The 15,754-nt window shown below is 35.4% G+C and overlaps 1 protein-coding gene and 1 pseudogene across 2 annotated transcripts in view; both read left to right on the top strand.

The window, feature by feature from the left end:
* HCN1 (hyperpolarization activated cyclic nucleotide gated potassium channel 1) overlaps positions 1-10,056 on the top strand; it is a 671,121-nt gene extending 661,065 nt beyond the window's left edge. For both annotated transcript variants that reach the window (XM_069095307.1, XM_069095306.1), the window contains exons 7-8: positions 2,517-2,681; positions 6,169-10,056. In XM_069095307.1, the coding sequence (XP_068951408.1) occupies positions 2,517-2,681; positions 6,169-7,079 (1,076 nt within the window). In that variant the 3' untranslated portion in view covers positions 7,080-10,056. The remainder of the gene's footprint in view (positions 1-2,516; positions 2,682-6,168) is intronic.
* LOC138166798 (cytochrome c oxidase subunit 7C, mitochondrial pseudogene) lies at positions 175-1,747 on the top strand (annotated as a pseudogene).
* Positions 10,057-15,754: the final 5,698 nt, after the last annotated feature.

Genomic DNA, 15,754 nt, shown 5'->3' on the forward strand with positions numbered 1-15,754 from the left:
TCCTGTCATTTTGCTTTGTGACATTTTGCTCTGGATCCCAGTGTCCACATCTGCAAAAATTATAAGCATAACACCTTCTTTCTGCCATGTTCACATTGTCCAGTTTCTCATCTTGATTAGCTAAGGATTCAGAACTTAGATTCCTGGAATGAAAACATGAATGTTTGCATAATTATGTCGCTACTCATCAGGTTTGAAAGATTGGGACATGAAATGAATTTTTAAACTCTTTGCAAGAGAGGATCTTTCAGATCTCCTGATTTAGTAAATAAGACACAAGTATTTCTTTTTGAATAAACTCATATATGGAAATCTAGATTTACAAAAAAATATCAAATATTTGGTCATGATTCACTAAACCAAAAGATTTGTGATTTTACCAAAGAAATCACCATAGGGACCTTGTCTATACCAGGCTCTTCTGGGCACTTAGAATGAGAATGCACTTTGGGAATACACTAGCCATATAATGTCAGCTACACCAGGAATGAGTTAATTTGAAACTCTCTTCCACTTGTGCTTGATCACAGGAAATTTCAAGCTTGAAATTTTTTCACAGCCCCAGTTTCTGTTTAAAGGAAATGAATCTGATGACCATATTCTCAGAAACTCTAGAGAAATTATAGCATAAGGTGCATGAAGAGTTCTTTTATGTTTTAAAAACTGTTCTTAATAACCACAAATGTATGAAACTCCTAAGCTGATTATGAGACTATTGAAACCAAATTAATGATCTTTATCTGTGCAGCAATATTATAAACTCCTTGAGATCAGGGTCCATGTTCTGTATGGTTTTATGTTTACCACAATCTCAGACTTACATAGTACTAGACACATCATAGATTGTTACTATGTATGTTTACTTAAATTTATTTTGTGGAGCACAAGGAAAACAGAGATTTAGAACATTGCAGGTCTTCCAACAGAGAAGAAAAAGCAAATCTTTCTTTTCTGATTACTTTGGGTTGGCAATTTCCATACACAAATTCATGTTTTACTATATGGTATAATATAGGAGGCAGTTGGATAACTTCATAGATAGAATGCTGGGCCTGGAGTCAGGAAGATCTGAATTCAAATCCAGATGAGTACCCCTGGGCAAGTCACTTGAACTTTGTTTGCCTTAATCCACTGCAGAGGAAAATGACAAATCACTCTAGCATCCTTGCCAAGAAAATTCTATGGTTGGTATTGGTGTGTCATTGTCCACAGGGTCAGAAAGAGTTAGACATAACTGAACATTTGAACAACAGCCAACAATACTATAGGTATTCATTTGAAAGACTTTTATTGAGTGCCTGCCACGTGCAAGAGTCCATGCTAAAAGCTGGAAGGGGACACACTATCAGACCTCAAAAATGTTATAGAAGTTCTTCCTCCATTGCGGCCTCTTCTATGGTTGTTGGGGAGCCCTTGGCAGAGCTGTGTTGGGACAGAGCTTGCACAGGTTCTCCACCTCCTTGCTTCATAGGAGCCATTCTGAGGAGGGCCTGAGGAAGAATCTGCCCTTTTCAGTGGAAAACAAATGGTGACTGTTGGCAAGGACAATTGTACTCTTTGGATCTGGATTTGCTGCACCTTTCTTCATAGTAAGACATCACTTGCTTAAGAAATAAGATTCACCTATATAGGAATCAGACTTGAACAACAGGCACTTACAAAAGCAGTTTTGAAGAATGGAGTGAGCAAACTATTTACCATAGTATATGTCTTTGTAAATAAACCTATTAAATGAAAAAGAAAGAAACTTAGAAGATCCTAGACTGAGAGCAGGAAAGGAGCGTTGGAGATAGCATCGATCATTAAATAGGCCGTGGGAGGGTAAGCAACTTGTCCAAGATTATACCGAAGAGAGTAGGACCTGTGCTCCAAACCAGACCCCTTAGTTTATTGCCTCCCTAAACCAGTGAGGGAGAAATGCCATAGTTTACCCCAATACAGGGTAAAAAGTAATGCATTTTTAAGAAACAAAGTATCTTGGGTGTCTGGTAGTAGGGATAGATTACTTCTGCATGTATAGATCAAGGTAAAAACAACAGGATTTAGGAGGAAATTTAACCTGAGCTGAACCTTGAAAGAACATTTACAGTATTTGCAATATTATTTTTCTCCTTCAAGCTTCAGATGATATCACGTTTGCTGTCTCTATTCAAAGCACAAGAAACTTTTGAAAACAGCGGGTATTTTGCCATTTAATATCCAGATCTTATGATCTTATTTCCTCCTCACCTTAAAATGGAAGCTGCTTGAGGGAAGGTTTTTTTTTTCTTTCTTCAAATTTGTATTTAGCACAGTGCTGAGCTCGTATGCTTAATAAATGTTTATTCAAAGATGATGAGAATCCTCAAAAGGTACCTGCAATGAAACAGCAACTCTGACACTGGGCTGAGGTTGCTTGACTGGTGGTTACTTTTAGTAGAGATACTTTTTAAAAATTTAATTTAATATTTTTAGAATTTCTTAAGGCCTTAATGGATTTTTTGCTTATTAAATGTTCATTTCTTTTACTCCAACAGAAATTTGCCTTTTAACAAAAGGCCGCCGCACAGCCAGTGTCCGAGCTGATACTTACTGCCGCCTCTATTCACTGTCTGTGGACAATTTCAATGAGGTGTTGGAGGAGTACCCCATGATGAGGAGAGCCTTTGAAACAGTAGCGATTGACCGACTAGATCGGATAGGTATTTTTTTTTTATTGCATTCTTGCTCACTGAAGCAATTTCATTTTTGTTTAGTAGACTTAAAGCATCCCTGGGCTAGATTATAGGTTAGAGTTTGTGTATTAGCTACTGTATGGAAAAATAACATTTTCTGATGACTATCCATCAATTTCTCTAACCATAGCTCTGCATGCTATAGGTTTTAATTTTCTTTTATTTTTGCTAGCTATGCAATCTGCTTTCCACAGCGATACCAACACTGTATGACTGTTCAGGTAACTAAAATAATAAATAAATACAATTCTATGTAGTGATTCAAATAGAACTAAAATGTTCAATAGATGTAAGCCTGAATCTACACTACAGACAAAACTATGTATTTGGGGGCTCGAACCAATGTGTTTTTCAGAGAGATTTGTATCTACATTAAGATGCTCAAAAATAAGAACATAACCTCAGAGGGGAATGTGGAAATGACTGTAGTGTAGACACAGGTTGGAGAAGCCTATTTAGAGGTATCAAACATTGGTGCTTTTCCTAGCTAATTAATACCTCCTTTTTTCTGCTATTAGAACATTAGACCTTTTAGTTATAGTGATGTCAAAACTTTAATCACTCCAATACTTCAATGGCTCTGTGATCTCTTCAGTGTAAGTATTGCTTCCACTGAAGCAGATCACAACCCATCTGTGCCTTCTCATCCTACTCTATTCCTGTCCTTGTCTCATGCCATTGTCTTTCTATAGATTGTCTATGTGAGTGGGGATTGGTATCTACTAGAGCATATTTCAGTTCTTTTTATTCAGTATTTAAAGAGATAAAGACTGGACCTTTGATTTTATTGATAAGAGGCAACTCGCTCTACCAATGCAGATTAGCATTATCTGTGCAATTCACAGTATTGTAGGGGTTTCCTAGACTAGAGCATTGAGAGGTTAAAGGACATACCTGCAATAATAGCCAATTTATGTCAGAAACAGAACTTTGAACCCAAGTCTTGGTGGTTCTAAGCCTAGCTCTTTATCCACTATGCAAAAATGCTTCTAAATTTTTTAAAAATTTAAATAATCAATGTGTTTAATTTTGTTTCAGGCCAAAACTTCCTATCTATCCAAGCTATTCTGAGAAGTGAATTTAGGGTGGCAACACCCCTAGTAGGTGAGGGCATGAGGGATACTAAGTGGAGTAGAGGGTTTGCCCCCTAACCTCATTATTATATACAACCTTATTCCCTCCTTTTCCTGGTGCTGCCAGAATCCCAGCTTGCATAATACTCTAAAATTCAGAAGAGAAGTTAAGGAACTATATGGGCGTGCTATTCTATTCGGCCCCTCAGCCATACATCCGGAATTCTTGTATCTTTGATAATAGGGGAAAGTTACGCAGGAGGATAGAATGTCAGTCAATGATGAAGTGAGTTATGCCTGGAAGCAAGCTTGTTTATGAGCAAATATGCTTGGGGTGGAAGTTGTCTCTTATCCCCACTTGCATTGGAATTAATCAAGGGAGAGAGATCCTGCAATATCTGGGCTGCTCCTTGCTTATCTAGCTAAGCACCTCTGGAAGCAGCATTAACATTTTCAAGAAAAGGATACACTGAAGTATAAAGCCACTTTGCACAGTGTTAAAGAGAACCAGTTTGTGACCAACCAGCATCTATTGCTGGCTGCTTAAACATGATTTTTCAAGCAAAAATATTCAACTGCAGATTTGCATAAAAGAAGCTGGGCAGTTTAATGGTGCCTAAGCATCAAGCTCCTCAGCACCTTTGTTTCATCTTTCAAAATTGTGAAACGATACCAACAGAGAAACAGTGAGACATAGCATATAGTGAGCCTATCTCAGTCAGGAGAACCTGGGTTTGAGTTTCACCTCTGACACATATCTGCTATATGATTTAGGCAATTCATAACCTCTCAGTGACCTAGGCAATTGTGTAGGATGCTAAACGAATGAACTGCTGCCCATATTCATTGTTAAGGAGAATTTCCTCACTAGGAGCTCACCATACCAAAGAAATAAGGTAAAATAATAGGATCCAGCCTTCCTCTGCTTCCAGAGGCTCATTAGCAGGGACCACCTGGTGATGATTTCTTCTCCAACAACCAACAAAAGTTTATTGAGGTGTTGAGGGGTTATGGACCAGAGAAATCTATGATACTTAAAGTATTAAAATAAAGCAATGTAAGAGAAAGGGAAGGTGAAAAGGGAAAGAAGAAAGTATGTATTTATATAGCACCCATTCTGTGCCAGATACTGTGCAAATATTCTTATTTAATGCAAATGAGTGAATATTCCTTTCATTCTTAATTGACTGTCAGTGAGAAACTGTAAGTTCTCAGATGAGGAAATGATGAAATTAATACCAGGCAACTAGATGTGACACAAATATAGAGTCCTTGTATAACATTCACAGAAGCATCACTCTTCCTGGTCTGGTGGTCACTGTTTATAAATATCTAATTAATTTCAGAAAGTATGCTAGGCAAGCATATGTATTTACTACTTCTGTAAGAGTTCAGCACTCAGGAAATTAGGACAACTTGATAAGCAGACAGGTAGAATTTTTATTTGGACATTAAAAATATAATTGCTTTTACTGATATAGTTAAGTAAATTACAATACAATGTCCTACCGTTTTAATGAGATGTTCCATTTACATTTAAAGTAACATTCTATTTAGAGTGTAGATTCTTAGCCTAGGGTCACAAACTATACACGTGCACACATATATGAGTTAGAGATATATTCTAGAAATCTCATCCATATTCCAGATACTGGAATATTAAAGGTATTAAAAATTAATTTTTAATGATGCATTTGAAAAAATATTTTTTTCTTGCCTCTAGTCAAGGCACTAATTCTGACATATCTGTAATTTCACACTGTTGTAAATATAAATTTTGGAGAAGTAACAGTAGTGATCATGATGATGTTAAAATAATAATATAATACTTAAATATTAAATATAAAAGTAATAGTAGAATACTAGGGTATTTTCTATCTGAATTCTATTGAAAATAAGATAAAAGGTCAGTAATAATAATATTGGTAATATAAGAGGCAGAAGCCCTGCCTCTAACACCTGCTAGCTGTGTGACAATGGATATCTTCCTAACATTCCAGGTAGTTCTCTGACTTATTTACAGATAAGTTGCCACTCTGCATTGGCAGATGGCATTCCCACACCAAAAATTTCCTAGATTAATGTAGACTAGCGCTTTATCCTGCCTCCCCCCCAAAAAAAAATTACAGATCACATCTATAGTACTTTAAAGTCCATGGAAAAACTTTCCTCATGACAACTCTAGAAAGAAGAAAATACAATAATTATTATTACCATTTCACAGAAACAAATAAGAAAACTAAGTCTCAGGGAACTTCAGAGAGGTTTAAGGAACTAATCTTTATAATTGTCCCAGGTTTAGTTTATCAGGAGCATTCTCAATCTGACTTGTCATTCTTTGCTTCCATATTTTCTAAACTTGCTCCTTCTTCTGCTGACAGGAAAGAAGAATTCGATTCTTCTGCAGAAATTCCAGAAGGATCTAAATACTGGTGTTTTCAACAATCAGGAGAATGAGATCCTGAAACAGATTGTAAAGCATGACAGAGAAATGGTGCAAGCCATTGCTCCGATGAATTTCCCACAAATGCCAAACCTGAATTCCAGCACTTCAACCACTACGCCATCCTCCCGAATGAGGACACAATCTCCTCCAGTTTACACAGCAACCAGCCTGTCTCACAGCAACCTGCATTCCCCAAGTCCCAGCACCCAGACCCCACAACAAGCTGTCATCCTGTCACCTTGCTCCTATACCACAGCGGTCTGCAGCCCTCCAGTCCAGAGCCCTCTGGCAGCTCGAACTTTTCAATATGCCTCCCCAACAGCCTCCCAGCTGTCACTGATACAGCAGCAGCCACCTCCACCACAGCCACCCCAGCAGCCCCAGCCGCAGCAGCCCCAGCCACCACCTCAGCCTCTGCAGCAGCAGCAGCAGCAACCACAGACACCCACTATCTCCTCCCAGAAAAATGAGGTGCACAGGAGTACCCAGGCTCTTCACAATACCAACCTGAATCGAGATGTCAGACCCCTATCAGCCTCTCAACCTTCGCTGCCTCATGAAATCTCTACTCTGATTTCCAGACCTCACCCCACAGTAGGAGATTCTCTAGCTTCCATCCCACAACCTGTCTCTGCTGTCCATGGCACAGGCACTCAAGCAGGGGCCAGAGGCAGTGTCCCTCAGAGAGTCACTCTTTTCCGACAGATGTCTTCGGGAGCAATCCCTCCCAACCGAGGAGCTGTTCCAGCCCCCCCACCAGCAGCAGCTACACTACAGAGAGATTCCTCCACAGTCTTAAGTACAGACCCAGAAGGAGACAAGCCACGATTTGCTTCAAATTTATGATCCCTGCTGATTATAAAAGCAGAAAGTACTGTTATAAACTGAGACTTTCCCCCAGAAACTATTTTAATCTATGTCCTGAATAGGTCCCTATAGTCTACTCTGAAAAAAAAAAATATTTTAGACAGCTTTACCCTACATGCAAAATGTAAATATATATATACATATATACATAATATACATATATATATATTTAAAGATCCCCAAAGAAATTTAAAGACCTGTTTAGCATTCAGTGTTATGTCTTCCTTTCTTTACATCATTAAAGGAGTCTAAATTTTGTTGTAAGATTATTTATTTTTAACCTTCATTGACTCAAAAATTCTTTGATATATGTATTTCTCTACTTCATGAAGAATTCCTAGCTTGAATGAAAACTCAAATCACCATAACCTCCATAGGTGAAAAGACATTGTTAACTCTAAGAACTTTACTTTTAAGAAGGTAATTCAAATGAGCTAGTAAACAGCAACTAACAAAAATTTCTTTTTTTAAAAACTTCCATTAATTGCATTTCCATTGCACCTCCAAATTGTGAACAATTATTTAAGTGTTTTGGCATTGGCAGGTCCCGTTTTTTTAGATAAAATTGTGTTTTGGTGCTTTCCATTTTGAATTAGGTTGAAGAATACTATGGGCTCGAACCATCTCCAGTAGAAGAACTATCACAATCACTGCTCTGCATAGTTGTGACTGCAAACATGTTTATGTATCTTGTTTCTGAGAGCTGAGTGAACTACTGTCTCTACACTGTGATACTGATGAAGAAAGACCTAATGCTCAATTAATGTCAGTTTTAAGTAACTTTGACCCAAACGCAAAATAGCTACAGTGTGGTATGCTATGGCAGAGTCACTGCTTTGGAATTGAGTGTCATCTCTTCAATTCAAAACTTAGTTTAAAATTTTACCAAACCTAACTGGGACAACCATTCAAATGTAATCCAACAGCCTGAAACATACACTGTTACTTTTACTTATAATGTTTTTTTTCTTTTTTTTTTTTTATTAGTTTGTTTCCTTTCAGTTTACAGGATTCAATTCCACAATTCCTTGAGTTTCACATTTTGTCCCCCTCCCTTCCCTCTCCCCCATGGCGGCTTATAGTCAAGTATAGGATACTTATAATGTTTTTTATGCAAAATTATATGCTTGATCCTGCAAATTACTTGTATTTCACTCAAACCATCACTTTTCTTCTTACTTGCCATAAGCAAGTGTCTGAAAATATTCCTTGCATGCTTTTTGAAAAAGAAAAAATAGGTTCAACCAGTCATTGTAGGGGGAAAAATCTATCAGTATTTGTTGGCTTTATAAAACTAAAAAATTCATAAATTGTGTCTACCTTTAAATTCCTATAATGTTGGTTTGGAAACTCTAACTTAAGTCTAGAAGAGAGATTTTATTTTATTATTATTTAAAGGGTCATTTGTAAGCACAGCTTGATTTAGATTTTCAAGTGCATTCTGTGTCTTCACTGTAGCTGGTAGTTAACCATGGTGTTACTTTAAAAGAAATAAATATAATATAGCATCAAGTCTGTTTGGGAATGCACAATTTGCTCTGTGTATAGTGCAACTAAGTGGATAGTCAATGTTAAGGCATGTAGTGTCCTACATAATCTGTAGATAGCAGTTTTATTATTTTAAAGTGTCTGTAAAAATCAGAAAAAGTGACAGAAAACAGGGTTAAAGCTTTACTGTTGTTGTATGAATGTTTCTTTTCTTTGCTCAGATTTTCCCATGATTTTGTAAACTGGTCCTTGTTCAGTTTCTTCACAAGAGAGTTTCCTAAGTAAATCATTTGTGCCTACTTTCTCACAGTAAATAGTGGATAACTGGAACACACTTTGAAGAGTCCTGGTAATCAGCTATTGCAAATACCAAACACATGTCCCAACCAATCCACCTTAAGGAAATGTTTTAAAGGGAAGGTCTGAAGGTTCTTTAATGCTTGTATAAACTCTGAATGGAGGAGTTACACACAACCATAGATCACACATCAAGATGTATTATTGAAAACAGAAAAAAAATGTCCTAGAGTGGACAGCATTTAGAGCTATGAGGCTTGATTATACCTTTTACAGAAATGGTATGCAAAGAATACACACACACACAAAAAGAGTTATTTTATTTTCTAAGAACTTTCCACTCATGTGGAATTAACTACCAATAGTAATCAATGTAATTTTAACTTTAACGTGCTGCTGATATCTGATGACATAGGAATAGTACATAAAAAGGAATTGTGTAGACTATAAATATATATATATATGTGTGTGTGTGTGTATATACACATGTATTTGTGGATCTGATGTAAGACCACTTACTTAACAGAACCAAATTTTTTATTTTATTATGAAATTGAAAAATATATTTGAATTATTAAGATATTTTGGTCTTTCAAACTATTTACAGTTTACATTTGATAGGAGTGATAGGTTTAGTAGTGAAATATTTTTATATATAATTTTTTTTTAATTTTGATCACTATGGAGAAACAAATAAAATTTATTTGCATGGTCTTTTAGTGAAATGATAAACTTTTTAATGACTTTGTAATAGAATGGACAAAATCTAGGGTTTGAATGTTAAACCCCCCCAAAATGGTACAGGGTATAAATAATATACATATTATATATATATTTATATGTATAAATGTATATATACATACTTAGGTTAAGGGAAAAATGGACCCACATTCCTGTAATATAAAGGTTCATCCATTGCAAGTTGAAGAAGTGACCTATTTTCTCTGTACATAGATAAGCTGATGTGTTGGAATTTCCCATCTGTACAGAATTTAATGTATTAATGGAAAGACTGAATCTAGTGCTGCTGAGAAGACAATAGAATTATTGATTCTTTCAATGACTGTATGATCAGGGACAAGTTAGATTTTTTTCTTTTGTCTTTGCTCAAAGCCATAAATATACATATATAAATATATAAAGATTATTAATAAATTGAACAGAAAATAAGATAAGATCATGAATTTTTTATTTGACCAATTCAATATACCCAAATGTACTTTATGAGCTGGGCATTGTCTTTTATCTTTATATCTGATGACTGCTAAGTGAGATTTGGTTGGTATGCAACATTAAATTTTAATTGTTTATATGCAATAGGGGGGAAGTTTTTGCCATTCATTTGACTAAGCATTGAATTGAAAGGCTAATTTGATTCTTGAGTATAATCTCTTCTCTGTTGCACCTCTGCTTGTGGTTGCTGCCCAGTTTTAAAATTTAGGCTGCTCTAATTCCATTGCAATCCACTTATGTAGATTTATTTAATTTTAATTTAGGGCTTCCCAAAGGATTTGCATATTGATGGGACATCTCTACTACACAAATGGATTTTGAATCTGATACAAAAGTATAAAAGGGAGTAAAATCCAGGGAGATTTCATTACTGATAGAAAAGCACTTAGAGGAATGCAGAAGGAACAGTAGTAGCCTTTATTCACTAAATGCAAATGCTATTGAACAAGGCCTTAGTGGCCCACATACAATTGAATGAAGTCCAAGGCTCCACCGAAAACAAGTGGGTCTTTTTGCTGTGTATATATCTATCTTTACATCAATCAGATCTTCATGTTAGTAATAATCACACAGCCAAATTGTATTGAATATATATATTCAATTATTCAAATATTCAATATTATATATATACATATATGTATATATATATATATATATATATAATCAGATGATTTAACTTGTATGATTGTGGCCCACCTTTTACTTTTGCTTACCATTGATAGATTTTTTTTTTGTTGGGGTCTAAATTGTTTGTATATGGAACTGCAATTATTTCATATGTGTTTTTTTTTCTCAAAATAATTACTAGTCAAAGTTTACTCCATCACTTTTAAACATGTTGGCTCCCTAATGTCCTTATAATGTCAGCAACTTCTCTAAGCCTTAATTTCTTCATCTGAAAAATAGATAATTGAACTAAATGACTACAAAGGACCTTTCTAAAATGCTTATTTGTTATGAAATGTGTGCTAATATGTGTACATGTTCATTTTATATGTCATTTGTAAAACTAGGAAAGATCCTAATTTTCTCTTTCTTTAATTTTGTTTTTAATTGTGTTGCCCCAATTAAGCACCTTGGTCTTCATTGGACGGACTGGTGCAGAGCATTGTTATTTTCTGCCCTTGGAAGAAGGGTGCAAAAGCTGAATTAGATGCAGAGCTGCCAGCTTTAGTCTATAGCCTTTTCCCTGGTGCACCCTTCCCCAAGGGAGACATAGTGGAACAGAAGGGGAAAGCACTGTCATAAGGGAGGGATATTTATACCTATTGCTATTAGTCTGAAGCACTTGCCTTTGTAAAGAAATTTTGCTACTTTTTTTAAAAAAAGAAGTTCTTCCATGAGGTCAGTCAGGAAGAGACTCCTTGCTCTCAAAGGTGAGAGAAACAGGGCAAAACAAGTTCAAATGCCTTTTCAAAAATCATAAGACTTCATGGGAACAAATCTGGAATGAAAATGTAACACACTTCTGGTGACTGCTGTGGATCTCTAGCTCTCAGAGCACAAAGCTTTCCAGATGATAAAAAAAAATGGAATTAAAAATATCCCCATCATTATTAATCATTTAATTTACGCTCAGCCCCATCATGGTACTGAGGAGCATGCAACAGCACAAATGTCTTTGAATGAGAGAATAAGACTAGAGAATTGGATATCTTAGATTTCCAAAAGTCTAACCAGTTTAAAAGCCTTCCTCATTTCAAGAACATTGACTTAAAACTTGATTTTTGCCACAGGCAAATTCCTTGGCAGCTCTACCTTAGGGCCTATGAATCACCATTTGTTTATTAGAGAAAAATAAAGCCTCCCTTTCTTTCCTTATTCTTTCCATCCTCAACCCAGAAAGAAATGTTTGAGATTTTCCTTCCCTTCAAAATTGTCATAATAAAGCTTCCTAAAGTAATTAAAATCACCAAAGTTATAGATGGCAAATAAAGATAAAGAGTAAATAACCCACAACACTAACCATAAGCTCTTGCAAAGCTTTGACTCAGGTACAGAACAGAAAGAGACTGAGGAGAGGTTGTCAAGTATTCAGCTATTGCTGACATATTTACTTAGATTTAGCGTGTCAAACACTTTGATGTGCTCTGGCCCAAGACCTAAGGCATCTCCCAGTATTCACTGACACACATGACTTCCCCAAGGATACCAAGCTGGACAAGGAAATATGGAGACCTGTGGAGACAAAGAGTCATAAGAAAAAAGCTAACTAGGACAATCCCCCCTATAGCTGTGACAAGACAAATAACTTGGCAACAATATTTAAGTACTCTAGGCAGATAAACACTAACCCAGAAATTGTTTCTCCCTATTTTTAGTCTGCTGCCTATAGACGGTTTTGAAATGTGTAGTCTCCAAGACTACTGCCTTTAGTTTCTGCCTTAGTTTTCTTATTGTAGTAACAGTAAATTAGGCACAAAAGTACAACTCAGAAAAAGGAAAACATTGTAAAGAATACAAAGAAATGAATAAGTAAATACAATAACATTGTACCACAACATTCCAACCCCCTACCTTTTACCCCTAAATTACAGAATAGTTTCTGAATTTTTCTGTTAGACTTCTTTAATAGAATACTGGTACCATTGTTGCCAGCACAGAACTTCCAATATTATTTTCTTTAGAATAGGCTTATCATCAAGTTTTAAAAAACTAGGTGATATAATGGGTAGAGAACTGGCCCTGGAGTCAGGAGGACCTGAGTTCAAATCCAGCCTCAGATACTTACTAGCTGTGTGAACCTGGGCAAATCACTTAACCCCTGTTGCCTTAAAAAAAAAAGCCACTAGGCTTTATGTAGAAGAATTGTACAAAAAGCCGAATATGACCCAAAATTTGGGTAAAAGAACTTTCCTTATAGAAAATAAGTGTCAGGGGCGGCCAGGTGGCTCAATGAGTAAGAGCACCGGCTCCAGTATCGGGATGACCTGGGGATCGAATCTGGGCTCAGATACTTAGCACCACACCCAGAAATAAGTGGCCATGTAACCTTGAGCAAGTTACTTAACCCCAATTGCTTTAAAAAAAAAAAAAAGAAAAGAAAATAAGTATCGGCCTCAGATGCTTAACACAAAACTAGCGATGTGACCTTGGGCAAGTCACTTAACCCCAATTACCCTACCTTCCCCCCTCCAAAAAGCCAAAAAAAAAAAAGTGAAAGATATTGTATTTGATAAAAATTTTCTTTAATAGAGCCAGATTGTTCCATATTGTCAAGATTTGTCTAGAACCTACAAGGAACTAGAGAATTTTTTTTTTCAATCCACCAAGTTATTTATGCTAACAGATTCCCCAAATTACATTGCATTGTGTAGACATTTCCAGATCTTATTGTAGCTTAAAATATGAGAGATATACAATTTTCATTAACAGCTTCTGGCCAAAGTCCCAACAAACTGCCCCTTATCTTACAATCTGTACTATATCTAAATTGACATTTTTCTGTTTCTTCCTTTAAGATGTTAATGAAAATTTTTAAGCATTTCTGTGTATATTGTTATTGTGAATACAAGTACAGCAATAGGAGTTTTGACCAATTGTCATTAGATAATTAACAAAAAAAATAACTATTTGATGTCAAATAGTTTTGTTGTATGTGGATTTTTGTGTTTTTGAGGGAAGGGGATATTTCCAATGGCCATTTGGGTCATGAGTTATGTATATAGTACCCCAAAACATTTCTAATAAGTGCAAACTGAAGTTATAACTTGTCAATGGATATACTAAACTGCCTCTCTCTTCCTGATATTGAGCCAAAATCTGTGGCCCTATTACTTTCATCATTTGATACTAGTCCTAGTTTCTAAAACTATAAAGCCATCAATAAAATGTCTCTTCTAGATCATTTATATGAACTTTAAGGTTCCCAAAGTGCTATACATATATTATCCCATTTGATCCTTGCCTAAGTTAAAATCTTGCCTCAGATACTTTTTAATTCTATGTCCTTATGTAAGTCACTTAAACTGTCTGCCTCAGTTTTCTTAACTACAAAATGGTACAATGATAACACCTTCCATGGAGGTTGTATCAATTTACTTTATAAAGCATTTCGACCAGTGCCTGGCACATAGTAGGTACTATATAAATGACAGCTGCTATTAATATTATTAGTGTTAGTAAAGTCTAGAGAACTGAGTGCTCTCATTATGTTTTGATCAGTCCATTGAATTAGAAGGTTTTTATATCCTGAAGTTTTGAAAAAATTATTGTGACAGTCCCTTCTCTCCTTATCAAATATTAGTCCACAGCAAGGTTCCAGTCAAATAAAACATTTAAGTCTCTTCAATGTTACCTGTACTTCTATTTTTTTTAACCCAAATGAAGTGAAAAAGAAAAGCCTTATGGAAAACCTATTGGTCTGGCAGTCAGAAGTCAGTCAAAAAGCATTTGTTAAGTGTCTTTTTAATACCAGATGCTGTGCTTATCTGACTTTTCCTACTGATTACCTGCATGACTTTTGGCAAATGATTTATCCTGTATGAGATTCACTTTTCTCTTACTTAAAATGCTATAATAATAGTTGTACTATATTACTCTCAGTATTATTAAGTGAAACACTTGGTAAAGTCATTATTCTGAGATTTTTCCCTTTTTGCTGTAATCTTCCAAGATCCTTTGGGTATGTGATGTAAAAGAAAAAAAATGCACTTAAAACCACATGATCTGGATTCAAAACCCATCTCCAGCATTTTTTAGCTCTGTGACTCATTTCAAGTTACATACATTCTCTAAACCACAACTTCTTCATGCGTGAAATAATGATTATAATATTTACAATACCAGCCTCCCAGAATTGACATAATAAAAATCACTTTGTAAACTTTAAATTGTTATGCGCACACTCATTATTATCATTACTACTCCCTTCACCTTTGAGAGCTTAAATTCCTTCTTAATTATATTTATTTTACCCTCTATATTTTAAGAATTATTCTTCTTTCTTGAGCTAACACAGAAAGAAGCCAATTGGACTAAGGTTCATATCTTGCCTCAGACATTTACTATGAGATTGTTTACGTTGACTTCTCTGAGTCTCAGTTTCCTCATCTATAGGATGAAATGATGATAGCAGTACCTGTGATGCAGGGTTGTTATGAGGGCCAAATGAGCTTATGCATAGCTGTTGGTTTCCACAAAATACTAAAATAATTATTAGAGAAGAGGTTTTTAACCTGGGGTCTATGAATATTTATATGTAGATATATAAAGATAGAAAAAACAAACTATATTTTAACATAATTGATTTCCTTTGTAATTCTATATGTTTTATTTTATGTTATTAAAAACATTATTATGAATAAGGGGATCATAGATTTTACTAGACTACCAAAGACATCCATGATATTAAAATTTTTAAGGATTACTAAACTATAAGTTCTCCAGTGTCTTGGGAAATTATAGAAAGACGTGGAGAGGATTCATATGGAGTGAGGTTAAGATAGGTTGTGATATATGCCAATGGGGAATGGAGAAATACATACACATACATGCATACATACACACAATATACACATATATGCATATATACATACATAATCATAGATCAATTGAAATATTGAAAAGAGTTATTGTCAGTACATTGGTCTTCAAACATATGAGGCCATTAGATTTCTAATTTTTCCTTCTTGTGA

Source organism: Petaurus breviceps, unplaced genomic scaffold, assembly GCF_028583685.1.
Source record: "Petaurus breviceps papuanus isolate PSGF00001 unplaced genomic scaffold, PetGlider_PUasm1.0 226, whole genome shotgun sequence".
Taxonomy (NCBI): domain Eukaryota; kingdom Metazoa; phylum Chordata; class Mammalia; order Diprotodontia; family Petauridae; genus Petaurus; species Petaurus breviceps.